Consider the following 27,522-nt stretch of genomic DNA (forward strand, 5'->3'; position numbering starts at 1 on the left):
TGACATGGGGTCAATACATATGAAGAGGGGGAGGGCAGGAGGTGAACCTGCTCAAGATTTGTGTTATGTGTTATATGTTATGTGTGTATATGGGATATATGGTTTTTTTGTGTGTGTTAGGTATGTTTCCCTATATGAATTTCACGCAAAACTCAAACTGAGCAACCGAGCCCTCAAGACACCCCTGAGCTGGGATAGGCATTCTGGGAAGAAAGCTCCAGAGTCTAGGGGCGAGCTGAGAATGCAGGGGGTATGACAGCGGGGACACCAGTAATGTTTGCATCCCATAATGTCAGGGGTTTTAATTCTCCCATAAAGAGAAAAATGGCATTTCATTATTACAACGCACTAAAGATAGGAATTCTGTTCTTACAGGAGACTCATTTTTCTGAAAGTAATCAACCTAAATATATGAATTCACATTTCCCACAGTTTTTTTGAGTAGTGCACCTGATAAAACGAAAGGAGTGGCTATTTGCTTCTCTAAACACATCAACTTCCCTGATGGAGATTAAAGATCCCGAGGGTAGATATTTATTTTTGAAGGGACACTTGGAGGATAAGTTGGTCACATTGATATCTTATTATGCACCAAACACAGCTCAAATTCCATTTTTTATTAAAATGTTTCACAGCTTAGCACCACATTTTGAGGGGGTTGTAATTTGTGCGGGGGACTCCAACCTGGCTCTAGATAGTAGCCTCGATAGAACTAATCCAGGTACATTTAGAGCGAGATATTTACTTAAAGAAGGCACGAGATTGGCAAAGATAATAAACTCTCACGCACTAATAGATATTTGGAGAGAATTAAACCCGAAGAAGAAAGACTACACTCACTTTTCACAAGTACATCAAAGCTACGCAAGGATACGTTCCAAGAGAAGCCCAATACATATTGCTGAATTGCTCAATCCCAGGATTGTCAAGGGCCCAGGATAGATTAATTTTCTTCTTTCTCTTAGCAGCCAAAACAACTATAGCCAAAGCCTGGAGGGCACCAAGCATCCCCTTTAAACAATTTAAGTCAAAAATGTCATGGATAATGATACATGAAAAGATGAACAGCATACTTCATGACAATGAACAAAAATTTGAGCTAATTTGGTCTCCTTGGATGATGTATAATGGCCTGAGAGACGAGATATGAAGCAAGATGGACTTGGGGTGGAGGGGAAGACCGGAATGTTAGCAGTATAGGGGAATTTGTGTTTGTATGTATGTATGACCTGTATATGTGTTGTTGTCTGTGAATTTAAAATAAAAGAATTTGGAATGAAAAAACCTTGCAGAAGTTCTAATACTGCACTACTCTATACAACACTAATGATGCACAGCATAGCATATAACGATGTAATCTCCTGGCTGAGCACTCATGTGCCAAGCCATTCTGCTGAGTATTCTCTTTCAGCCATAGACATCAGAGGGTGGTCAGCAGGCTCTAGGAATGTACATCAAGTTCTCTATTATAATGCCAATTTGTATAGTGTTTATGTGTGTGTTCTGTGTGTAAATGTTGTAATGGATCATCCTATGCAAAACTGAAATTAAATTATGGATTGATGCTGGCATATAAATGACTGTTTAAAACTCTCAAGGACAGCAGTAATGAGATCTTTGCACCAAACAACCCCTCTGCCAAAGCTATTACCATCTAGTTTTTCTATGCCTGTTGAACTTTTACATCAAATGGATACCTTAAAGCACATATTTACTTTTCATTAAGAAAAAACATTGCCCAGGAAGTAAAAAATATACAGTGCTGTTTGAGCTGCAATACTTACCTGCTCTTCTCCTTTCCCCTACAGACTCACTGGAACTGCAATCCAGTGCTGGTCTTCTTTCTTCTTCTGGGTTGAATGACACCCAGTGTCACTCAACCCACTTGCAGTGAGTGCAGGGCATTAAGAAGTGGGGTGTTGGGTAGCCTCACTATGGGAACCTGCACTCACAGTGCAATGATGCCGTGAACGGCAATGACAGCATTATGTCAGCAAAACCCTCTGCATCATTAAGGACCACCCAGCGCCAAAGAATAGCCAAAGAAGACCTGCACATCTTATGACCTGCCTAAAACTTCAAAGAAAAAGTTATGGATAAAAAATGTGGATCGGGGGGGGGGTGTTCTGATCACAGGGGAAGGACTGAGGGGAGCTGGAATTGGGCTTTAAGAAGAGTGATAAATCATGCCTTGAGATGCATTTACCCTGCAGCCTCCAGTAGAAGCTAGTAGAAGACTAAAGTCCTCTTCACCCATCAAAAACTAAAATGGTAGTCTTATATTAGTATTTATGATTGCACAATACTACGTTAAAAACTGTGTTATAAACACAATAGAAATATTCCAATGGTACTAAAAAATGTTGTTTTTTTAACGCTTAGATATGTAAATATCCTTGCTGTGCAACATTTTCTGTGCAGTCATTATATGGCTCTCCTTCTAATCCACACATTAGTTATATTATGTGCAAACTATTTCAATATATACCACAGCCTCTGCAACTGATTATTTTCCTTGGAAATGTAATTTTCTTCCCATTTATGAAGTGTTGCTTAATCATGGCAGATGTGGCTTTCTCCACACAATAAAAACAATACTAAGTGAAAAAATTTGCTTAGTACTTAATGTATATGGCATCTCATCCACAGAAGCAGCATTGCAGATCTCCAGGTAAACAAATCATAATATCAGGATCTAACACCCTTATAAATGTCCTTCCTTACCTGCATAAGTGCAAGCATCCTCCTTTGTGCAAAGTTCTACAGCTTTCCCCCTTGTAAAGATACCCCTTAAATGAGTTCCCCCGATCTCCCAAGTCTTATACTAACTTGTCCACACTCCTGCAAATCCTCGTGGCTGGTCCCAAAGTATTCTGCACTTCCACAGACAAATTGTATTCATTCCATGACGGCCTCTCAATAGGAATGAATGTGGTTATGTATATGCAAAAGACTTGAGGACCACCCAGGTGGTGCTTGTGTGGCTCCCCATGGGAGTGTCACTCACCAATAAGTACGCAGGTTGGAAGTTCTGCCTTCTTTGCCTGAATGCTTCATTCCCGGTCACTGACCCACTAAGTACTAAAGTAAGTACGAGAATGAGTGACATCCTGACAGGTTTTAATGAAGCATGAGTTTATAGGGACACATTGACTGGGAAATTCACTTTAAGACCTTCCGGTATTGATCCATAATTTATTTCTACACTGGAGAGGGAAATAGAGAAATCTTAGTTCATTGTGAGGAATATGACATTCGAGGACTGAAGCTGTGCAGCCTTTATTTACAGCAAATGTTGATGACACATCTTTTGGTTCAGGTTCCATTCTGGAATGGGTGTAACCAGGATGAGCGCTGTGTCCCTGACCTATACTTGGACGTGAAACACGATATCCCAACTGCAATGTACGTATATGCATAAGTCTATACTGTATATAGGTCACTATCTATAATCAATCTGTTATACATGTATGGAATGAATAATGGTACAGTATAAACCTCTGGAAATAATATTTACTCATGCAGCATTATAATACTACAGTATAATATATTGATGTCATTCTTCTGGTATTCCTCTGGTATTCATTAGGAACATATGTGTGCTGCATAACCTATTCTCTATTAATTGTCTATTAATGCTTATAGCACCCGCTGAGAACTGAATAGAAGCAGTCATTGCAGCTTCATATAATACTACATGGCTGCTCTGCAGAATGTATTCCTTTCATGTTATCTTGACTGTAAAGAGTAGGCTGTAAAACTGGAAATAAAGTGAGTGGAGCTATTGATTTGCAAATAAGCAGTTTCCAGCGCTCACTTGGTAGTGCAGATAAAAATGGCAGTCCACCAATTACTGATAGTACGTTAACCCCTTGGTGTACAGCTATCACTAATATTTCAGTTTGTATTAGATGCAATTAAGTGCCATGCTGGAGGATGACCCCCCTGTAATGCAAGTATAAATTTAAGCTAGGAAAACAAAGTTGACAAACCAAGGCCCCCTAAAACAGGGCACATTCTACACTCCTGTAATGCAAGTATAAAGTTAAACTAGAATTAAAAAACGATGAACCAAGGCATCCCTTAACAGTCGTTCCTGAGCAATTTTTTTCCATTCAAGAGACTAATTTCCTAATAATTGCCAAAAAAAACAGTATCAATTTGCACTTGGAGATAAATCTCTATTTTCTAAGCCTAGAGATACACTTGTGTTCTCTCTTGTACTGAGAGATAAGTGCAATGCTAAACAGAGGACCGCCAACAAGTGGTTAAATCTTTCAATAGACAAAAGATTTAATCACCAGCCTGGCCATCTGATGTCTCCCGTCAGTTGCAGAGATTTTGCCATCTTACAGTATAACTGAAGCCAGAACTTTTTTTGTTTCAGTTTTGGTAGAGTGGAGCGGGATTAGAAGACCTGTTGGGTTTTTATAGCAGTCTGTGTCCCGGTTAGGGAGATTCGCCCTCACCCTCACTTCTGAAAGTGAAAGAAAATCCCAAATTTCAGATTGTCACAAGAACAGGACTAGATGGGAAATTTCCCAATTGGGGCACTAGTCCCGGTGACACCACTGACCACTAGGGTTTTCTTTCTCTTTGGAGGGATTTCCTCTCACTTCTTTTTGTGGCTATTGGACAGGGAGTGAAGGGAAATCTCCCCAATAGGATACAGATGGCAAAAAAATAGCTGATGGGCTTTTAACCCTCTCTTACTCTAGTCAAAACTAATAAAAAATTCATTTTTGGCTTTAGTTCTACTTTAAGTTAATGTTTGTTTGGCTGCTAGAGGCACCTATTGTAATTCCAGTTTTATGGGATATGGGGCAGCTAGTGTATATATACATCATACCTATATATACAGTCAGGTGGTAATTATATGCTGATGTTTATTGTCTGTAATACAATCCATATTAATGTCCCAAGCCTCTTATTTAAGTAGTTCTCTGTATGTTCTCTTTACCTTGCTGGATCATCTAATCCAGATTGTCTGAGTTCTCCCTATAATGAGGTGAAGTATTTATTGAAAACACATGTTTCAGTAATGGAAACGTTTCCATCAGTCCCTCTGCACGCTAACAATGCACAGTAGCGGCGTAGCAGCTGGTGAACGTATAGTGTTACTCACCTCGTCTGTCTGGATGAACAACCTTCACAGTACTAAACAAAGGCTTCTAGTGGCCTATACACGGACCTTAGTAAAAGGGCCACTGAGAACAGACAAATGAGGGTTCATTTTGCATAGACTCATAAAAAAGATCTTCAAATTTACAGAGTAAATTGTCTTTCTAACTGGAAAATCGCCCCATTTCTAGAACACATTGGTAGCGGAGTGAAACATCTGCTCTTGATTGATTGCTCAGTAGTTATGAAAATAATAAAGGAAAGTTGTCTAAACAGAAACTTCCACTTATTCTCCCAATCTCTGTCTCTGAGTCTAGTGGTGGCATTTAACTCAGGCTGTCTGCTTCTCTCACAGTATGGTAATTTGCAAATATTAGGGCAGTGGAAAATTTTAAGTAGGGCACATACTTTCCTTCTTAAAAGTAAAAAATACAAGCACGATGTGAAGTTTAAAAACAAAGAAAGTATTGCATAGCACAGCCTTTCTCAACCAGGGTGCCGTGGCATTCTGAGGTTCCTTCTGGTTTCCTCAGGGGTGGCTCAAATATTTTTACACAGCATCATGCCTCTGATGTAAAGAGGGCTCCTGATGTGAAAGAGGGGGACACTGATGTGAATTGGGACTCCTGGTGTGAGGGGGGGGGGGGTTGACTCCTGATGTGAATGGGGACTCATAGTGTGATGGGAGGGGTGACTCTTGATGTGAAGGGGGCTCCTGGTATGAGTGGTGACTGCTGATGTGAAGGGGGCTCTTAATGTGAAGGGGGGCTCTGATGTGAAAGGGTGGGCTCTGATGTGAATGGGGCGGCTAGTGTAAATGGGGGCTCCTTATGTGAGGGGACTGTATCCTAATGTGAGGGGGACTGCTGATGTGAAGGTGGGCTCTGATGTGAAAGGGGGAACCCCACTTTTTTGTGATTTTTGCATGGGATGCCCTCTTAAAATCAATACCAGACCCCTATCCCCGATTTTGGAGGAACCACACGTAATTTTTTATATTTTTACCTTTTTTTGGCTGGGGGGACCTCGAGATTTGGCATACTTTCAAAGGGTATTGTGGATGAAAAAAGGTTAAGAAACACTAAAACCATTTCTGGGCTCATTACTCCTTGGAAAGATAAAGCATTCAGATGGCTAAGGAATAATGCACCATATATTGTAACATGCAATAATACGGCTGACCACCCACAGCTCCAATTTCGGACGACTCGGCACCACCCGATTCACTTAATTGATTTTTGTAGAAGAAGCCGGGTGGAAAATGATCTACCAAACAGTGTCTGCATCCAATCAGATGCAGGCAGTGCTGAATACAATAGCCAGCAGTAGGGATTCCTTTATCCACGCTGTTTAGAATGGATGTGGTAATGATTTCTCTCATTTAGCTTCTGAGGCTGGACGAGAGAATTATAAAAGTGTATGGCCATCTTAAGGCCAGAGAGTGAAAGAAAATCCCAAATTTTAGTTTGTCACAAACAGAAATATATGAGAAATATTCCAATGGGGACACTGGTGACTCTGCTGACCATCAGGGATTTCCCTAACTTTGGAGTTATTTTCTCTCATTTAATGTTGTGCTATTGGACAGGAAGTGAAGGGAAATCTCCCCAATGGGAGATCGCAAAACAAAGCTTATCTTTTGTACAGAACTCAGTGAACAATCACTTTGCTAAGTGAACAGTCTCATTCAACCCCAATATGTTCTGGCACCCAACCCATGAAATGAATAAAGTGAAAAGCATTGTGACAGCAAACTATGTCATTTCCTTTGTGTCACAGGTTTAATCAGAGTTCCTCCTAGCCGCTTTGCGGTTACGGTATCTGAGGCCTGACTTGGCAATCTTTTATTAAAGTATGAACCCCACCAGCAATGGGTTTCATTACTATTTTATACGTCGTGGCAAAACAAGACTTATATTTGGATATTTAATAAAGTAGTGGATTTTTTTGTTTCACATGATACATTCTGCAATTGTATCATGATCAAAAAAAAAAGGAATGCACATTTTTTTTTTCTTTTATGAAGAAGCGTGCATTTATTATTTTTTGGTGGACTTTGCCTTTAAATACCCCGTCATGTGCAAGGGGAAATTTAAAGAATAGATTTTTGTGTTAAAACTGCTGATTTTCCACTGCCGATTACAGGATCACAGCTTTGTGGAACTGAAGAGTAAAAGATATTTCAGCACCATCTCATTTTTTGGTGTCCACAGCTTTGAACTTCCCTCCCATGTGACAGATTAATGTTGACATGCTTTTAGTTTTATAGTAAGGAGGTATATATTTCATTTTATTACATGGGTGTCTATTTGAAGCTGATGCTTTCCTGTCTGATGAGATCCTAATACCCTGATGTGTTTTGATTTCACTGGCGGTTATAAATTCCATCATGATACAATTTCACAGCGTGTCATGTGATGCAAAAAATACCGCCGCCTTCCAAATATATGTCATATTTTACAGGTCTATCTTCCCTCCAGATATCAAGATGTATTTTCACATTGTATTGTTGATTGTACTTATATTGTCATTGCTAACATTTCTTTTTCCGGCTGTCTTTGCTCTCAGGGAGTTCTGCCATCGCTCTCTCCGGAGATCCCCGTCAGACTGCAATGCGTTCATTCGTTCTTTTGACAACTCTGTGTTCATCATTGAAGGGAGCAAAAGGCGAGTGGCCCTGGAGGTGACCCTTGAAAACCGAGGGGAGAACGCGTACAGCACTGTGCTCAATATTTCCCACTCTCCCAACCTGCAGTTTGCCAGCTTGATCCAAAAGGTAAATGGATATGAGACATGCAGGGCCGTCCCTACTGTAACTGCCACCTGGGACCATAGAGTTGGGATAGAATGTGGGTTTGTGAAGGATGTGGTGGGACGGGTGGCTGTGTTAGAGCTGTGCCTGTCGGCGGCTCTGTCTGGTGCCGCCCAGCTCACTGGCATCACTGGTTGCCAGGAGCACGGCAGGATGCCAGTTGGACCATCCTGCTCAGCTCCCTGCCAACCAATGAGTGAGCTGGGTGGGAAGCCCGACAGAGCGGACAGAGCCACAGGTTGCTAAGAGCTATTAGCAACTTGGGATGCTGTGGACACCCCTCTGCCCCCCCCCACACACCTGCCTAATGAGATGCCGCCAGGCTGCCTCATCATAGGGACAGGCCTGGAGACATGGACAGGCCTGCTTACTAAGGCACAGAGTGATGGCCTATGTCACACTAGTGTTGCTGTTGACGGAGACAACTAACCACGGAGAGAATTGCTAGAGGGAGCAAAAGGACAAAAAAAAACACTCGCCTGTCTCTACAGCATCTGCAGTGAGGAAACCCCTAAGACCTCAATCCCTTTCTGGCAAAGGGGGATTCTGCAACGTTTTAGCCACCTGTAGAATCAGGAGAGTGATTTTAGTTTTGCCTTTTCTAGTGAATCCCAGCCAGGACACTGTCTGCATAGAGTTGCTTGTTCTCCCTGTGCTTGAATGGGTTTCCTCCCACACTCAAAAGATTTGCTGGTAGGTCAATTGGCTAATAGTATGTGCCTAATTTGGCTCTAGTATGTGAGATAGAGCATGTGTTACAATGTAGGGATACATTACATTGTAAGCTCCTTGAGAGCACGGACTGATATGAATGCGCAGTATGTAAAGAGCTGTGTAAATTGTTAGCACTATAGAAGTACCTGTAATAAATAAGCATGCATGCTGTCCTGAAATGTGCTTGTGGCACAACTGTTCTGAAGAACAGATCTTCTAACTGCCATCTTATGACTATGTATAGCTTAAAGGGTATATTTGATCAAAAACGAAAAATAAATATGTATTTCTATATTGGATTACTATAAGTTCTATCCCACTCCTAATAACCACATACATCTCGATGTTTGTGAACTTACTTATTGAAGATGTCCATAGGATGTACTTCCTCAATGTACTGACACTCAGCCCTGTGAATATGCACTTGCTTATGTCACAACCTGCCTTTTGAACTCAATGTCTGAACAATGTAACATCATCATTGCTTGCTGGAAGCAATGCATGATGGGATATGTATTCTGTAGAACGCAATATTGCATCACATCAAGCAGCAGTGAAAGAGATGCAAAGCACACTGGGAATCCAGGAAGCTGGTGAAAGTGATGGGCAGACAGAAGGCAGCACTATGTAAAAGGGATTATTATAAGTAAGCTTTCAATTGGATTATCAAAAGACAACTCTAGTATGTATTCCTATTACAATGCTGATGTTATACAGGAGAGTATATACTGGGACTTTACAACTCCTTTAATGATGATCTACTTTCCTAAACTGATCTGAAGTTGCTATAGAATAATAATACATAGCCCCAGAAATGTGCCAAGCAAACAGAAATATTACACTGCTCATGACTAGTCTAGGTCAAAGTAACTCTAACTATTCTCAGTGCTGAGACAATGGCAGAAAAGGTGTAATGGGGAAAACTGATCTGCACAGGACTATTGCAGAATATTTCATTCTTTATGTACTGCCTGTGGATCAGCACTGGATTTGGATTTTTACCAAATGTTCTGTGTGGCTGTTCTCTCCATTCCATCATCTATCCCTCAAATGGACAGAAAAGATTATTTGCCAACAGGATTGATTCTTCCTATGACAGCAGCACTGAAATGCAATAAAGTGACTTCAATATATATCCAGCATTGGTAGCTTAAAGGGCCAGACCCCCTAGAATAGATATTTAAATGTCAATAAATGTTGGAGGGTTAAACCACATCCATTACAATACTACTTGGGGAATCTATCAGGGAGGGAGATCTCTTGAGTCTCAGAGGCTGCACACCTGCGCTGGCTGATATGAGGGGTTCCATTTTCCATCTTGTTTTTTTGTTTGACATTATAGAGAATGTATCAGAAGGAGCTGAAACACAGTTTGAATGGATTTGAGAATCATGGAAGGGAAAGCTCGCTGTTGCAATATCCAAACCATATAAGAATACATAGGCTGCCTCAACCAACCATGCTCCACCTATAAGTACTGGCCTTTGAGAATTTTAATCAAAATGCAAAACTTTTATGAACTTTTCAACTTAAGAGCCTTTTAAGTAAAGGTTTTAGGAGAATATAAGAAATAAAGGTACATAAGGAAGAAGAACGCCGGGCAAAACGTTTCTTAGCCCTTGCAGTGGGGCTACCCCTGCACTGCAAGGGTTAACTGCTCATTTTGGTCTAGGGAGAAAGATTGCAAAGTCATACTCAACGGATCCTCGGATATGGCCGGCTGTGACAGCACTCCCTAAAGCCTGTCTCCTCCTACACTCAAGTGATGGGGTGGGATGTCCCTTAGCATCCCCGCATCCTACAGTATACACAGTGTATAGAACATGATGATTTACAGGACCTTAGACCGCTGCAGGGGAGGGGAAGCAAGGTGGAAGGACCGGTCTAAGAGCAGGCCAGCTCGTTGGATAGGGTGAGAATAACTGTATTATTTTCCTCTCTAGACCAAAGCGAGCAGTTAACCCTTGCACATCTTGGTGATGGACGCCGGCAGAGAGAGGAGGGGACAGTCACCCGGCGGCATACCTTATCCTGCTGATACTGTCGGTCTTCGGTCCATGACCGAGCGCCCGACTTTTCAGAGGGGGGTGACACCAAAATGACTGTGAGTCATTTTGGTGTCACCCCTCCAATGGTGTCACCCGAGTGTGGGCCGCACCCTCCTTGTGACGCCACTGGCCTCACTGCAAGGGTTAATAAAAGTTTTGCCCGGAGTTCATGATGTGTGTTTACTCTGTAGGTTAAACTCGATGGACTTGTGTCTTTTTTCAACCTGACTAACTATGTAATCTACGGGGACCTTTATTAGGCAAATGTATAGATAGACAGAGAAAATAGATATTTTGATTTCTGTGTGTTTGTCCTGCAGGAGGATTCAGACATCAAGATTGAGTGCAAGAACGGCGATCGGATTCCACACAACAAGATGTGCAATGTCAGTTTCCCATTCTTCAGAGCAAAGGCCAAGGTAGGCGAACGGCTGACAGGCCTATAGAAACAAAAGTGCCTCGTAGACTGAGTAACAGTGTTCTGCCCTCCGTATAAAGGTGCAACCAATCGGTTTCCATATATCTTTCAAATTCTGAGGGGAATTTATCAGAGCTGGGGCAGACAAAATCTGGAGCAGCTGCCCAGGGCAACCAATCAGCTTCTCTCTTCTCAGTTTGTTCTGTTAAGCTTTGAGTATGAAAGAGAGAAGCTGATTGGTTGCCATGTAACAGCTGCTCCAGTTATGATAAATTCCCCTTTGTATGTTTTTAAATGCAACTAGTGTAAATACCACTGTCACTGATTTAATTTGAATATGATGAATACTCCTTGGGGTTGATTTATATACAATGCTCTGGGCCGTTCACCCTGTGAATATCTGTGAATGTTTGTCCTGTGCGAATATATGCACAAAGGAACATTCTTTCGTTTTTTTACTTTACAATTTAATTAAAGTGACACTAAACTCAGGAGTTAAATCTTAAAAATACATTCAAGTACCTGAACTATTACCATAAATGTATCTTATTTGTGTATCACTCAGCTGAGGATCCTCAAATCATTTCTGAATTGATGCTGACATTGTCCTTCCTTCTGGAGGGTGGCTACTTTTGTTCCCCATGGTCCCAGTGTGTTGTAAAGTAGTCACCGCTCCAAGCTCGCTACCGTAATGGACTACAATATCATGTTTAGTTTACTGATTGGTATTGGGATTTTAGTCCTTTACAGGAGTGAGCTTGGAGCGGTGGTTACTTTACAACACACACAGGGACCATGGGGAACAAAAGTAGCCACCCTCCAGAAGGAAGGACGGTCTCAGCACCAATTCAGAGATGATTTGAGGATCTACAGCCGAGTGATAAACAGATAAGATTTTTATGCATCAGTCACAAAAAGTGAGTGTCACTTTAAATTTGAACGTTCTTTTTGTAATTTTGTATTATGGTCACTAGATGGAGCTGAGGAGCATAGGAAATAAATATTTATTTTCTCCTTAGCTCCTTCTAGTAACTGTAATGCAATGTTAGAGTCAGAGGGTTCAAATTTAATTAGACTTGTAACGGAAAGAAACTAAAGAACATTCCTTTGTGCATATATTCACATAGGACGAATGTTCACAGATATTTGCATGGTGAAGGGCCCTGTGAATTGTATAAATAGATCCCCTGTGCCCTCACTATGGGAAGTGTTAAAAGCTGTTGTTGGTTGCCAGTTATACAGTTCATTTTCTAAGTTAAAAAAGAACTTCAGGATTTTGACAAATGAACCCTTGCAGTGGGGCTACCCCTGCACTGCAAGGGTTAACTGCTTGCTTTTCTCAAGGGTTGAAATAAAGAAGAAATACTCACCCGATCCTCGGTGCTGCGGCAGACTGCTCACCTCTCTCCTACTCTGTTTCGGCTGTAGTAGTCCCTCATTGTCTTTCCATCTAATAGACCTGTATTCGATGTGATGATGTCACGGGTCCTTAGACCGCCGGAAACCCAGGGGAAGAAGAGGCTGCTGGGGACTAGTCTAGCAGCCAGGTGGGAATGAGGATCGGGTGAGTATTTCTTAGCCCCACTGCAAAGGTTAACTTTTCAAAGTCCTGGAGTTCTGCTTAATTGCTTTATCAGTTATTAGTTCCTGTGGTTTATCCTAGTAGATCTGTTCCGTTTGCCTTTTTTAACATACATCTGCGCCATTGCACAGAAACCTGAAGGTGCAGTATACCACCATAGAATAACATATAGGTTTGTTTGTTTTTTCAAACACAAGTCTTTAAGAACTATGAGGTGAGTGAAAATCCCAATTAAACTGTCACATGTCTGTCTATAGATCGTGAAGTGAGTGAACACATACCGTCGCTCGCTCACTTCTCGATCATCTCCCTGCAGAGAGCCGTGACTGTCAGTCATCACTCCCAGCAGGGATTCCCCTCCTCCTTGCTCCGATCCTCCAGCGCTGACTGGAGGAACGGACGAGGGAGGGGGCGGGTACAGCTGGCTCTGCCTCTAGATAGGCAGAGCCAGCTGTCACTCACGCAGCTTGGTGGATCCAGACAGCATTGTCAGGATCCGTCCTGGCTGCGGCGGTGTCAGTATACCGCGAGCTGTAGCTCACTATATACTGAGCTTTGGGTCACAGGAGGAGGTTAGTATATTTCCTCCCGTGTCCCTTAAGAGAACTATGGGGGAAAACACTTACCCCATAGTTCTCTTTTAAGGCTACTCACAAACCTATTTTTGTTTTTGCGGGCAGAATGATTTCAGTGTTAACTAGTAAAGTGTACACCTGCAAACTGCATCTTAAACATTGAAGACGTTAGAGAGAAAACCGTTTGCCCTGCATATGAATTGTTTGCACAGAGCTGCATAGCATACAAGTCATAAAACACAGAGCTGTCCATATGAATCTTATAGCAGAGAAGGTGCATTGATGATGTGATACGAATCTGCAGAAGGTGTTGTTGCTCATAGTTTATGTATATCTGTCTCACAGTTTATGTATCTCTGTCTCACAGGTAGCATTTCGGCTAGATTTCGAATTCAGTAAATCTGTGTTTCTTCCATCTCTGCAAATCCATCTAGTAGCCAGCAGGTATGTATGTTCTTTCTCCTTTCTTCTTGGTGAGATGCATATAACCAATGCTGAGCAGGGACTAAAAGAAAGCGAGACAGTACTTCTAACCATCCCACATGTAAGAGACCCAACTTTGCTAAGCCATAGTGTCACGTTTCAGACATCTCTGCTTTGAAGGTACATTCCCTTTATTGGTCTCCAATCCCTGTGTCCCTCTACTCTACAAACTTAAAGGAGAACTATGAGGTGAGTGCTTTTCACTCACCTCATAGTTCTAGCCGACCTGTGACAATGAGACTGTCACAGGTCGGCTCAGTAGATCGGGAGGTGAGCGAACACATACCAGCGTTCGCTCACCTCTCGATCCTGTCACAGCTCTCTGCCGTGACAGGGGAGGGGCTGGATTCCCGCCTCCCCGCTCCGATCTGCCAGCGCTGGCTCTGCCTCTAGATAGGCCGAGCCAGCTGTCAGTCACGCAGCTGGGCGGATCCCGGCACAATTGTCGGGATCCGCTTCAGCTGCGGCGTCTCAGTATACCGCGAGCTACAGCTCATGGTATACTGAGCCTGGGGTGACGGGAGGACGCTAGTTTGTGTCCTCCCGTTACCCTACAGAGAACTATGGGGAAAAGCCTTAACCCCATAGTTCCCCTTTAATCCTCCTGTCCCATCGCACTCCTGTCCAGACAAAAACCCAAATCCAACTGGGTGGGTGCGGTGTTGACAACGGATGCCTCCGTGAAATGTAGATAGATGAAAGTAGTCATTCGAAACTCCATGATATTAAAGTCAATGCTGTTTATTGACTGAGATAACACACATCTCCTTAGCGAAGTTTCAAGACCATGCAGCCCCGTCCTCAGGCAAACCGAGACCTCTGTTTGCCTGAGGATGGGCAAACTTTATAAGGCAATCTGCAGTCAGAGCATTCATTCCAACAACAATCTTCTTCTTAGAGTATATGTGCGTTTAACATATTTAATGCATGTTACTTTCCTGTAAAGCCTTCCTTACGTAGACATCAAAAAGCCTTGAGATTGTTGCTGGACGCCACCATTTTAGATGTGATGTGAGAAGCTCCAACGGACTCAGAGCTGCCACTTAAATAACACTCTATTGTATTCCCCTTCACTCCTTCCCCGGTATCTACATATGTAGGAAGGTGTGAGGAGGGTAGTCACAGACAGTAATTATACAATAGCGTTGTGCATCACCTACACTCCATATAATGCTATGACCTTGAAGGACAGTGGTGCTCGTAGTGATGACGTGGATGCTACCGTGTGATAAGAATCAGGTAATTATCAGCACACATGAGGTTATAAATCCTGGTTCAGTTTACTGTATCATTGTTAAAATTTGTCAAAAAACACCAACATTTCGGGGCAATGAAGGGGTCCCTTCTTCAGGGCCCTGCATGGCCCCGAAGCGTTGGCATTAATGACAAATTACCCGATTCTTATTACAGACAGTTATCAGTTCATTAAGAAATTGTTTATGAAACAAGATTTTTCTTTAAAAAAAATATATTTATCAAAGTAGGAAAGGAATGATGAGGTAGCAGCCAGTTACAATTCACTTTAATCTTCTAACCTATGCTAGAAAGATTAAGGTACACTGTTGTGTTTGAATGCTCACACTAAAACACTTGTCCAACTTCCGCATAAAAAAATGTGTCTGTTCCCACTCTAGCGCTGTTGTAAATGTGGTTTGCCATTGCTGACCGCTTCCTGAAAATATTAGTTTTCCTGCTATTATGCTGAACAGCTGGCTTCAGTACTTGGTAACTCATTGACATGAAGCAAGTAAGCCAATTAGGACAGAGAAAAGTCAGAAGAACTTATCTTGAGGTAATGACTGTAGCTGAAGTCCATTTAGTCAGGGAAGTAGTACTGGCAATGCAGCTTCCATGTTTCTCTCAGGAAAGGTTGCCTTTAAATCGGGTAGGGTGTCAAACTCAATTTATTCGAGGGCCGCATCAACATTATGGTTGCCCTCACAGGTATCTGTAAGACTATATAAATGTATCTAATCTTTATCATAATTGCCTCTGCATTCGATTATCACTGGTTTTAGTAATAACTTAATACCTAGATCTGAAAGTCTAGGAAATGGCCTGGTGGGCCGGATTTGGCTCCTGGGCCTTGAGTTTGACACACGTGGGGTAGAGGGTTACACAAAAATCTATAAGTAATAATTTCTTATCATTGCATGTGTCTTTACAGTGACAGTGAAGAACTGGAGAGTACAATCACTGATAATGAGGTTCTGCTGAACTTCAACCTCAAGTATGAGTCGGATCTCCTGTTCACCAGGTACATAGCCGCTCTTACTTCTATCTCATTCCATGTTGATTTCTAGCCTGTTGTCTCTGATCTAACACATTTTAACAAGGGTTCCATATAAAAAATGTCTGAAAGAACTGTCTGTACTGCTCATAGTAACTGTTCATATTGTTCTTCTCTTCTTTTAAATACTTTTATACTTTAGGACATTTTTATTGAGTATGAGTTTGAGTTTTATATACTGTCTGTAAAGAGAAAGCTGATACTATTTAGCCAGTACTCCAACCGTGTATAAAAGTATGACTCTAATGTTATATGTATAGAGATAGATGATACCATATAACCAATACTTCAGCAGTCTATAGAAGTGTGATTCTAACATTGTATGTATAGAGATAGATGATACCATATAACCAATACTCCAGCAGTCTATAGAAGTATGATTCCTATATTGTCTGTATAGAGAGAGCTGATACCATATAGGTAATACTCCAGCAGTCTATAGAAGTATGTTTCTTATATTGTATGTATAGAGAGAGCTAATGCCATATAGCCAATACTCCAGCAGTCTACAGAAGCATGATTCTAATGTTGTATGTACATACATAGACAGATGATACCATATAACCAATAATCCAGCAATCTATAGAAGTATGATGCTTATATTGTATATATAGAGAGAGCTGATACCACATAGCCAATACTCCAGCAGTCTACAGAAGTATGATTCTTATATTGTGTCTATAGAGAGAGCTGATACCACATAGCCAATACTCCAGCAGTCTATAGAAGTATGATTCTTATATTGTGTCTATAGAGATAGCTGATGCCACATAGCCAATACTCCAGCAGTCTATAGAAGTATGATTCTTATATTGTGTCTATAGAGAGAGCTGATGCCACATAGCCAATACTCCAGCAGTCTACAGAAGTATGATTCTTATATTGTGTCTATAGAGAGAGCTGATACCACATAGCCAATACTCCAGCAGTCTACAGAAGTATGATTCTTATATTGTGTCTATAGAGAGAGCTGATGCCACATTGCCAATACTCCAGCAGTCTACAGAAGTATGATTCTTATATTGTGTCTATAGAGATAGCTGATACCACATAGCCAATACTCCAGCAGTCTACAGAAGTATGATTCTTATATTGTGTCTATAGAGAGAGCTGATGCCACATAGCCAATACTCCAACAGTCTACAGAAGTATGACTCTTTTATTGTTTGCATAGAGATAGATGATACCATATAGCCAATACTCCAACATTCTATAGAAGTTTGATTCTTATATTGTGTCTATAGAGAGAGCTGATGCCACATAGCCAATACTCCAGCAGTCTATAGAAGTATGACTCTTTTATTGTATGTATAGAGATAGATGATACCATATAGCCAATACTCCAACATTCTATAGAAGTTTGATTCTTATATTGTGTCTATAGAGAGAGCTGATGCCACATAGCCAATACTCCAGCAGTCTATAGAAGTATGACTCTTATTGTATGTATAGAGAGAGCTGATACCATATAGCCAATACTCCAACATTCTATAGACGTATGATGCTTATATTATATGTATAGAGAGAACTGACACCCCCGCATAGTTAATATCCCAGCTTCCATTACTTATGCAGTTTATAGAATGGTTCTAGACTTGCCATGCTCATTTAAAGTAGCCACTTCCTTGTGAGAAAAGTTCAGGTTGTCTGTGCTGATTAACAAAATATAAAGCAAGGAAAACAGGAGAAACGGTGGAGCAATCACTAAACATTTATCATATTTCTAATTAAGCACAGAAGTCAATTGGCTGCTATGGCCAGCAGCCCAGTATATGTAAATCAGCCCCTTTGCATTAGGCAAGTGTAATCATTATATAGTTATTTCCAGTTTGTTTTAGTTCCAGCTGTTATGCAAAGAAGCAAAAATTCAGAAACTTTGGGTGAACCCCAAGTAGAGCCAGAGACTGGGAATGCACAAAGTGCAGAAATGAACAGTATGTGCTTTAATCAAGAGCCAGAGGGAGCATTCACTGTGAGGTGCCTGGCTGGGTATGTGACACGGGTCATATTAAAATCCACATTTATTACCTGCACACATTTCAGGCCGGATATGTGAAAGAGCTTCTAGTCATGAGTGGAATCTTATTTGTCAAATCTTAATGTGTGGGACTCGATCCATGGTCTGTGACACATGTTTGTCATCAAGGAAATATTTGAGACTCAAGATGGAGTTGGAACATATTAATGTTCCATCTCTCAATATATCCCTTCTACTTCTTAGCAGGTCTACCAGCCAGGAAGAGTCAGTATATCCTCTCAGATAGCAGCATTCATTAAGCAGTGCAATTATCGGACCTGATCACCTCCTAACACCACTATTCTTCTACCCCAGGCACTCCAGTCTGGACCAGTATGAGATCACAGCTCAAGGGTCAGCTGACAGATACAATGCTATTGGGCCGCCATTCAACTGCTCTTTTAAGGTAAGTGACTGACTTGTGCAAATAAACTTTCACTGAATAATTCACCCTATCTGGCCCTACATGTCTCTCCCATGAAAGCTACATTGCAGTCAAAATCAAAAATTTTACTTTGAGATGCCTACGGGGAGTGCAGCATACTTCCTCAGTGTTCCAGTTATTTATCCAGACATTGCTGCTGTGCACCTCTCCACCATACTCCATTTTGCCAGTAGCCTGGTGATCTGAGAACCCCTGATTATGATAGAGGAGAGGAATTCATTCAAGCACAACAAGCCTTGTTAAAATTATCAGTCCTGAGAAGTTCCCTAAACCCAAATTGGAATGTAATTGGTGATACAAAAAACAGTAAGGTAGAGGACATTAGACATAGATGTCAGAGAGTATAACCCCGGTGACCCTGAGGAGTGCTTTGAGAAATCTTGCTGCAATTTATTACTGAAAACGCAGATCAAGGCAAATTGAATTCACTTTTTGACATTAGCATAGATGTTATGATTGCTGGTTAGCAATAGTAGCTCATTGATTGGTATTACTTGCGAAAGTCTGTGTATGTGAGCTGTAAATACACTACAATTAGACATGATATCTACTATGAATGTTCTGCTTTATGTATATTGAGTAAGATTTGTAACACGTAAATGGACCCTCTAGTATTAGAACTCTAGTATTAAATAATAATAAAAATAATTTTGATTAGCACCTAAAATAATTACAAAAAAACAATACTCACCTCCAATCCAGCACAGGCCCCCAAAGACTCACCACTCGAGATGTCCAGAGCTGGTCCTCTTCTGAGCTGAATGCCAGCCAGTTCATTCAACCCAAACTGTCAAGTGCAGTCCAAAATCAGCTTTCCCTTCCTGTTGACTAAGATTGGTAACAAGTAAACAAACCCTAAAGTATTAGAACTCTAGTAATAAATAATAACAAACAATATTTTGACTAGCACCTAAAATAAAAAGAGAAATACTGACCTCCAATCCAGCACTGCTCCCAAAAGACTCACCATTCGAGACGTCCAGAGCTGGTCCTCTTTTGGGCTGAATGGTGGCCTGTTCATTCAACCCAGACTGTCAAGTGCAGTCCAAAATCAGCTTTCCCTTCCTGTGTCAAAGCGGCAGGCGGGGATCTGACATCACGGGTTCTCCGTGTATTAAATGCCTACTACTCCAAACAGATATGCACAGCACAGTCCAGGAGCGAGCACATTGGCTTGTTTCCTGGCATCTGCTCTGTTAAATGTATTTCCAAAGAGAAGATCTACATTAAGAAATATACATTGGTAAATGGAGTAAAAGTTCTAATTGAAGCATATCTGCAGTGTTTGCTGGATAGCATGGGTAGCTCACTGATTGTGTATGGTGATCTGTAAAAACACTGCAATTAGACATGATATCTACTATAAATGTTCTGCTTTAGGTATATCAGTAAGAGTGGTAACAAGTAAAAGTAGCAGCACCCCCCTTCACCCCCCACATGCACACATTGTTCTTGAATTTATATACGAGTGCCTCTTTCAGAGCTCGACATGCTACTTAGTACAGGAGATAATACTGACTCTATGTAGCTGTCTTACACACATCACGGACATGCTCACTGGGTCTACAGTGAATTTATATGTGTTTTTTACAGATACAAAATCTGGGCTTCTTTCCTGAGGAGGTCACAATTAAGATCACTATTCCTGTGGCAACTCGTGGTGGTAATCGTCTGCTCCTATTACAACAGCTAACCAATGACCAGGTGACCAATCACACAACTGTATGATAGAAAGAACATACTGTTAGTGGCTCCTTTTATGCTAATGACATTTTTGTGTTACAGGGAAATGAAACCTGTAATATTTGGGGAAATAGCACAGATTACCGCAGGAGGCCATCAGAAGAGGACATCAGTCACATAGCACAGCTGGTAATGCATATTGACCTCTGTTGGGAAGGGTTGGGAACATGGAACTAAAATTATTACAATCTATTCATGTTTTCCTTTCCTTATGGATTGTGGATCTTTAAAGTTGAACTCCGGGTACAAAAACTTTCATTCAAATATATTCTTCAGTAGCTACAGAGGATATACGTCCACTTACTGTCATGGATGTTATTATATAACGAATGCAGTGACATCATCATTGCGTGCACATAACTTATGCAGAGAGCAGAGGTGTGGGAGGGACTAAGAAAGCTCCACCCAGTACAGGCTGCCTGCAGAAAGCTATAGGAGGAGGCGGAGACAAGTCACCCTGCACAAAGAGAGAGAGCAGCAGTAAGCAGTCTTTATTATAGGAAGCTCCTGCACAGAGGTAAAGTGTCACATTGGATTACTGCACGGATCTGGAAGAAATACACAAAGCTCACCAAGATTCAAATAAGAACAGGCCCGGATTCCCCATAAGGCCACCGAGGCCCGGCCTCGGGGCGGCAGGGCGCACTGGGGCGGCAGCGGTGTCCTTGTGGGGAAGTTGCCCTCTCTACATTCAGCCCTGCTTTGTACAAGCAGGAGTAAATGTAGAGTGAGGCAGCCGATTTTTCGTTTACATGTGAACTCGGTGATGCCGCAGGGAGAGTAAATCCGGCCCTGAATAAGAATACACATGACTCTTGTATTTGGACAATATTTGCTTATCCCGGAGTTCAGCTTTAACAGTAACATAAACTGCTCCCCCTACCCTCCTTACTGGCTGGGATCCATACCAGTAATTAATTGGTTGGTCTTCCAACATCACAGCCCCCACAGTAATCATTCCCTGTCAACATACGATAGCAGCTAACTCACATAAGCTTCAGTACAAGTACAGCTAGTCTAGGCTATTAGATAGCAACTCGTTGAACATGAGACTAGATCCTCAGCCAGTCTTTAAACATAGGTGGCATTCCAATATGTTGGTGTAAATTTTTAACATTGTGGGTTCAGATTTCAAAATCATAGAGTTCTTCTGCCTTAGTATTTCCAGGTCCTAAAATGACACATTAATGCATTATTTATTTCAGAATCACAGCAACTCAGACGTTGTGTCCATTGATTGCACTATGAGCCTGGCGTCCAATCAGGAATCAACACTTACCCTGCATGGGAGATTGTGGACTAAAACATTCCAAGTGGTAAGGAACAGCAGATGTAAGAAGACAGTGTGGTCATTCATCATGGAGAACCAAAACATTTAATGTGACCTATGAGCATGATTGCATACTTACCTTTTACCACAAGAGTCAACTCTGTTATGGGGGACCACGTGAATCTTATTTATTAGTAACAATTTGTTACATCCCGCCTTAAAAACAAAAAATACATTTGTTCAGATGGGAAATAGACAGAAATCACATTGAATGTGGATGGGTTATTCCACACCAAGATTCGCCAATAATGAGTTTTCTACAAGACTCTTGCCATTGTTACAGCATGTGTGCATTTGTTGTCACATTGGCAGGCTTCCCATGATCCCCTCTGACTCAGGAGATAGCTTTCTCACATCCTACAACAACCTTGGTGGAGTGCATGGCCACTATCCCCATATAAAAACCCAGCACTCAGGTGCAGGCTACTATTTTAAGTGCTGGAGAGAGTAGTAGTATGTCTTAACCTGGCCATACACTGTAATATTGTGTACGTTCAACCTGTGGGCTGAACAAAGAAAATATTACAGATTCCTCCAACGCTTAGGAGCATCGATCGAGGAATCTCCCGCTGTCTTCATTGTATTCTGACAGCAGCCGCCGGCCTCTGTCAGTATACCCGAACAAAGCTAGTAGCTTATTGTTTGTTCGAAGATTTTCTGACCATCTCCTTTGTACAGCTGGTTGAGGGATGCCAGGCCAAAGGGTGCTAACAGCGGCACCCACTGAGTGAAATTTGCACAGTGTATGGCCACCTGCACAAATACTTAGTATTTTTAAGTCCCAGCAGCTGACAATTAGTTTCCAAAGTTAAAGGGTCTATTTATAAACAATTCACACAGCTATTCACCCTGCAAATCTATGAGAAGGTTTGTTCTGTGTGAATAGAGGCAGAAACTTATGTTCTTTGTATATTTTCTTTTCAGGTCCAATATGATGTAATGTAACACCACATTATGGCCACTAGATGGTGCTGAGGACCATAAGAAATACATAATTATTCCGTATGATACTCAGCTCTATCTAGTGGCCACAATGTGGTGTGACATTACATTCAACCTGAAAAGAAAATATACAAAGAACAATCATTTATGCCTCTATTGGCACAGAACGAATGTTCTAATTGATTCACACGGCGATTTCTTAATAAAATAAACACTGCACTTTCCTGGTGAAATAATATCAGCCTGTTTCTGTTTTAGGACTTAGAATGAAATATTTTAACCAAAGTCAGTGTACTTTTAGGAACGTGAGGCCTGTTTTTACAGAATGCTTTGCTGTTTTACTTACAAGAGCTAACAGTCTAGTTCTATAGTCAGATTGATTAAATTGTATAGTCTGAGATGAAATTAATATCAGGGCTATTCACAAAAAGGTGAAGAATTTGGAGAAGGCAGGAGAAGAGAACAATCTAGGACAACATAGCTGATTTGGAAAGTGAGCTGAATTGGAGAATTTTTCCCAATCAGCTATGTTGTCCTAGATTGTACACTTCTCCTGCCTTCTCCAAACTCTTCACCCTGTAAGTCTGTCTTGGCCGTCCACCACCTATCACCCTGCTCCTGCCCTACTGTCCTTCAACCCTGAAAAATGAAAACACATTGAAGGGAATTCATCAAAACTGGAGCAAACAAAACCTGGAGCAGTTGTGCATGACAACCAATCAGCTTCTCTCTCTCATTTTTAAATCTTAACTGAACAAACTGAAAAAGAAGCTGATTGGTTGCCATGCACAACTGCTCCAGATTTTGTCTGCTCCAGTTTTGATAAATGCATCCCATTCTATTCCCCCATATCTACATCCTATTACCTTTTGATTAACGCCATATTCTCTCAGTTTGTAGGCGTCTGGCATTAATTAAGCCAGACTCATTGTTTCATCACATATCCTTTTCCTTTTTCCTTGCAGATTAAATTCCGCTCTGTGAATCTGGTGACTATTGCTATATTACAACAGAAATTTCAGAGTCCTTTTATATTCCGAGAGGAAGCGCCCAGCCGTCAGGTGATCCTATTAATGCATTAAATACCATTCATTTGCATATCGCATCAGTTTTGTTGGGTATATTCAGTTAGAATTTGCAGAAGAATTTTAAGTTGTGTTCCAAAAGGACATTTATTGTTATATTATTGGTGCTACTGGCTAAAAACTGACATTTATAAGAGATCACACTCATTATCTATTCTTAGAAATATGTAAATCAGTAGGTATCCCTATCAAAATATTTAACCTTTTAATATAGGCCTTATTCAAGTATATACTGGTAGAGCATGCTGCCAGACTTCAAGGCTACTAATCTGACACACTAGTAGCATCAATACAAATCTGATTCATAGACCGGAGAACAAACATCCAAACCAGGACAGTTAGAACAAAAGTCACACATCCTTATCTGCATATGTCTTCCAGGTACCAGCGCCCTTAGATGATGCTGACAAGTATAGGAAATCCTATGCTCATCGGGGCCATCTAAGGGCGCTGGTGCCATGCGAACAGAATCAGCCTGGCAGATCTTTTATAATTTAACCCCTTAGTGTCTTAAAAAACTGTCCAGTTGCCGAGGATTATGGGATTATTTTTCCAATCTGTCCATAAGTACCTTTAGCTTCTTCTGTTTTCCATCCATGGTCAGTCACAGATGGCATAGCATGCTTTTTTTTAACGTGCTGCTAACAGCTTCATGATTGAAAATCTGTGAAATAAGTATTGTCTGTATTGCAAAATAGCAACACATGAGCTTCTCCCTTTCATTGTTCTAGAGCAGACAACATAAAAATAAAACTGTGCCTCTGTTAAGTAGACTGAGAAGGGTACAAAGCATGCATAAAAATGTTATACAACTTAGTCATTTATTTGTAACTAGACTTTTATTGCTGGCGCATGTAGACGAGATGTGATATTTACTAACACAGAACTCTGCTGACACCTACTGGCTAAACATTGTCAGTAATGTAGTTTTTAAACTGAACATCTACAGGTGAAACTCGAATAATTAGAATATTGTGCAAAAGTAATTGCAGTGAGTGCTGCAAAAGGGGCCCAAACCAAGTACTGAGTACATATGCATGCTTGTACTTTACAGAGGTCCGATATTGTTCTATGTACAATCCTTGTTTTATTGATTGCTTGTAATAATCTACTTTTTTGAGGTTGTGGATTTGGGGTTCTTGGGGTTTTCATGAGCTGTAAGCCATAATCATCACAATTATGACAAATCCCGGCTTGAACTCTCTTGCTTTGCATGTAATGAGTCTATCTCATATATTAGTTTCACCTTTTAAGTTGCATTAGTGAAATAAATGAACTTTGCACGATATTCTAATTATTCGAGTTTCCCCTGTATATATTGCTGAACATTCTTTGTTATATTAAGTAGTGGTATCCACAAATAAATGTTTCAATCTTGTTTATGCTATAGATTGTACTGGAAATTTCCAAGCAGGAAGAATGGGAAGTTCCTATATGGATTATAATCAGCAGTACATTAGGTGGTCTGCTGCTATTGGCTCTTCTAGTGCTGGCTCTTTGGAAGGTAAAGAACATTTCGATTGTATACATTATACAGTTGTCTTTGCATTAGTTTTGATAAAAGTACACTAGTGTTGACGACCATTTAAGATCATTTGGCTGCCTATGTATTTTATACACTAAGTATGTGCGAAAATATTCTTTGCATTGTAGTATTTGTTCCATTATCCTTATAAAGGTGCCCTAACAGTGTCAGGACCTCTAGGCCATACGGCAGAGGCAGCTCTCTAAGGCACCAAAAATTAGTAATGGAATACAATATTACGTTAGAATAAAAGGTATATCTAATAAAAGAAGAACCCGGATCTAAACAACACCTAGGGTTTTTTTTTATAATTGAAATTGCATAGCTTACGCAGCAAAACTGCACGTACATTCATCCTGTGTGAATTCACCAGCTATTGTGAGAATCTGGCAAAAACAAATGTTCATAGTGTAATCTCCCTTCTGGTAAAATGTTCTTTAATGGGTAAATATCACAATATGTCCACTAGATGAAGCTGATGAACATAGGAAATTAATATATGTTAGTAACAAGATACAAATAAAGAGAATGCTGCAGAGAATGGGCATTTCAATGTAGCCGATGCTATCCCTGTAGTGTTAATGGTTACATTTATATACTTATTCCCTCCAGCAGTCTGCAACATTGTAACACCTTACTAACATGTATTCATTTCCTATGATCCTCATCAACATCTAGTGGACATAGTGTGGCATTTTCCCCATTTAAGAACATTCAACCAGAAGAGAAATGACAGAACATTCGTTCTGTGTGAGTTAACCAGTTGTTGTGAGTATGGGGAAAAACCAAGATTCTTAGTGATGTTTCTCTTCTGGTCAAATGCTCCTCAATAGGTTAATTCATAAAGAACAGAGTCAATCAGGGAAATTCCACATTATGGCCACTAGTTGGAGCTGTTCTCTATGAATAAACCTATTGAAGAACATTCAACCAGAAGAGAAATTACACTAAGAACATTTGTTTTTTCCCCATTCTCACAACAACTGGTGAACTCACACAGAATGAATGTTCTGTCATTTCTCTTCTGGTTGAATGTTCTTAAATGGGGAAAATGCCACACTATGTCCACTAGATGTTGATGAGGATCATAGAAAAAGAATGCAGTTTTGCTGAATGAATAGGCTATAACCATTTTTTATATATAGACCCCTAATTGTTTAAATTTCAGCAACTCGTTCTATTTATATGTTGAATTTCATCCTGATTTTATATAGAAATGTCTTGTCTATTTCTGGTATACAGCTTGGATTCTTCAAACGTAGTCACCACGAGAGAGAGGAAGAAGACAAAGCTTTAGAGTGAGCCAAGGAAAGCTGAGCGGCCAGCCACTGCCTGCACACGTGCCTATATATTCAAACCTATAGGGGCCAGAGGGAGAAGCTGGCTGAAGATCTGACGATAGAAGACAAATGGACAGATGCCTTCTTGCACAAGACTGAGCCGGTAGCTCTGACTTTACCACCAGAGGCTACCTCAGGGAACCGGATGAATGAGCTCCCACTTCCACCTTGGCCTCTATTTATTTGTATTATTATTGATCTGATGTTCACTGAACTTTCAGCCAAAGACTGAACTCGCAAGCTCTGACAGGTTCTGCTCAGGGATCAACCAACTCGTCACTACCGATAGGTGGAGACCACTGTCTGTTTCCCTGGACTGAAATTATTAGTTGTGTTTTCTAGTGGTTTCATTTTTTATTGTTATTGGTTTAATATTAGCATGCCACTGTTACCTGGCCGGGGAAGAAGATGGCAGAACTATTCCTGTCTGGTGGGATCGGATAAGATTGTTTTTGGATTTACAAAGACGTGGTGAACCGTACAACTTCATCGTTTGATGTCTTTATGACTGAATTCACCATTTCCCTCAGATATTTATAAAGCAGCCATCAATCAATCGGCTGACAAAATAAGAAAACCAGGGGAAGTGGACTTTGAAAGATGAGAACAAAAGTACAGAATTGTTTGCAGTAATTGGGAATAAGAATAAAAATAGCCAATTTGTACCAAGGAAGAAGGAGAGGCTTGTAAAAGTAATGATGTATCACTTTCCTAGTGCCATACCAATCCCGCAAATCATTCTTCTCAGATTGCAGTGCCATGCTTTTAGGGATATGGAGAGATTTCAAAAACACCTCTAAAAACCAATGACTCGAAAATGCTAAATATGGCCCTTGAACACTTTCTTAAAAAGAGATCGAACAAAACTATTTTGACGCTCCATGAATAGACCCAGAAGTGTTGAGATCAGTTAAGTTCTGCATACTATCAGACTGTAACACAGCTAAAGCAAACCTGTGCTCTCAAGAAAGTACAGGAAGTAAGCTGTCATTGCCCTCCATTAAGAAGCACCTCCCCACTAATGCAAATCAGTTCAGAACATTCTAAAGCAC

The 27,522-nt window shown here is 40.8% G+C and overlaps 1 protein-coding gene across 1 annotated transcript in view; it reads left to right on the forward strand.

Annotated features, from left to right (window-relative positions):
- The window catches only part of ITGA11 (integrin subunit alpha 11), a 66,653-nt gene extending 39,593 nt beyond the window's left edge, over positions 1-27,060 (forward strand). The window contains exons 17-28 of the mRNA XM_018552852.1: positions 3,320-3,405; positions 7,690-7,897; positions 11,016-11,114; positions 13,638-13,714; positions 15,921-16,010; positions 18,376-18,466; positions 20,099-20,209; positions 20,291-20,377; positions 21,454-21,564; positions 23,486-23,581; positions 24,996-25,109; positions 26,373-27,060. Coding sequence (XP_018408354.1) covers positions 3,320-3,405; positions 7,690-7,897; positions 11,016-11,114; positions 13,638-13,714; positions 15,921-16,010; positions 18,376-18,466; positions 20,099-20,209; positions 20,291-20,377; positions 21,454-21,564; positions 23,486-23,581; positions 24,996-25,109; positions 26,373-26,432 — 1,230 coding nt within the window. The 3' untranslated portion in view covers positions 26,433-27,060. The remainder of the gene's footprint in view (positions 1-3,319; positions 3,406-7,689; positions 7,898-11,015; positions 11,115-13,637; positions 13,715-15,920; positions 16,011-18,375; positions 18,467-20,098; positions 20,210-20,290; positions 20,378-21,453; positions 21,565-23,485; positions 23,582-24,995; positions 25,110-26,372) is intronic.
- Positions 27,061-27,522: the final 462 nt, after the last annotated feature.

This window comes from Nanorana parkeri, unplaced genomic scaffold, assembly GCF_000935625.1.
Source record: "Nanorana parkeri isolate BGI_ZX_2015 unplaced genomic scaffold, ASM93562v1 scaffold98, whole genome shotgun sequence".
Lineage (NCBI taxonomy): Eukaryota > Metazoa > Chordata > Amphibia > Anura > Dicroglossidae > Nanorana > Nanorana parkeri.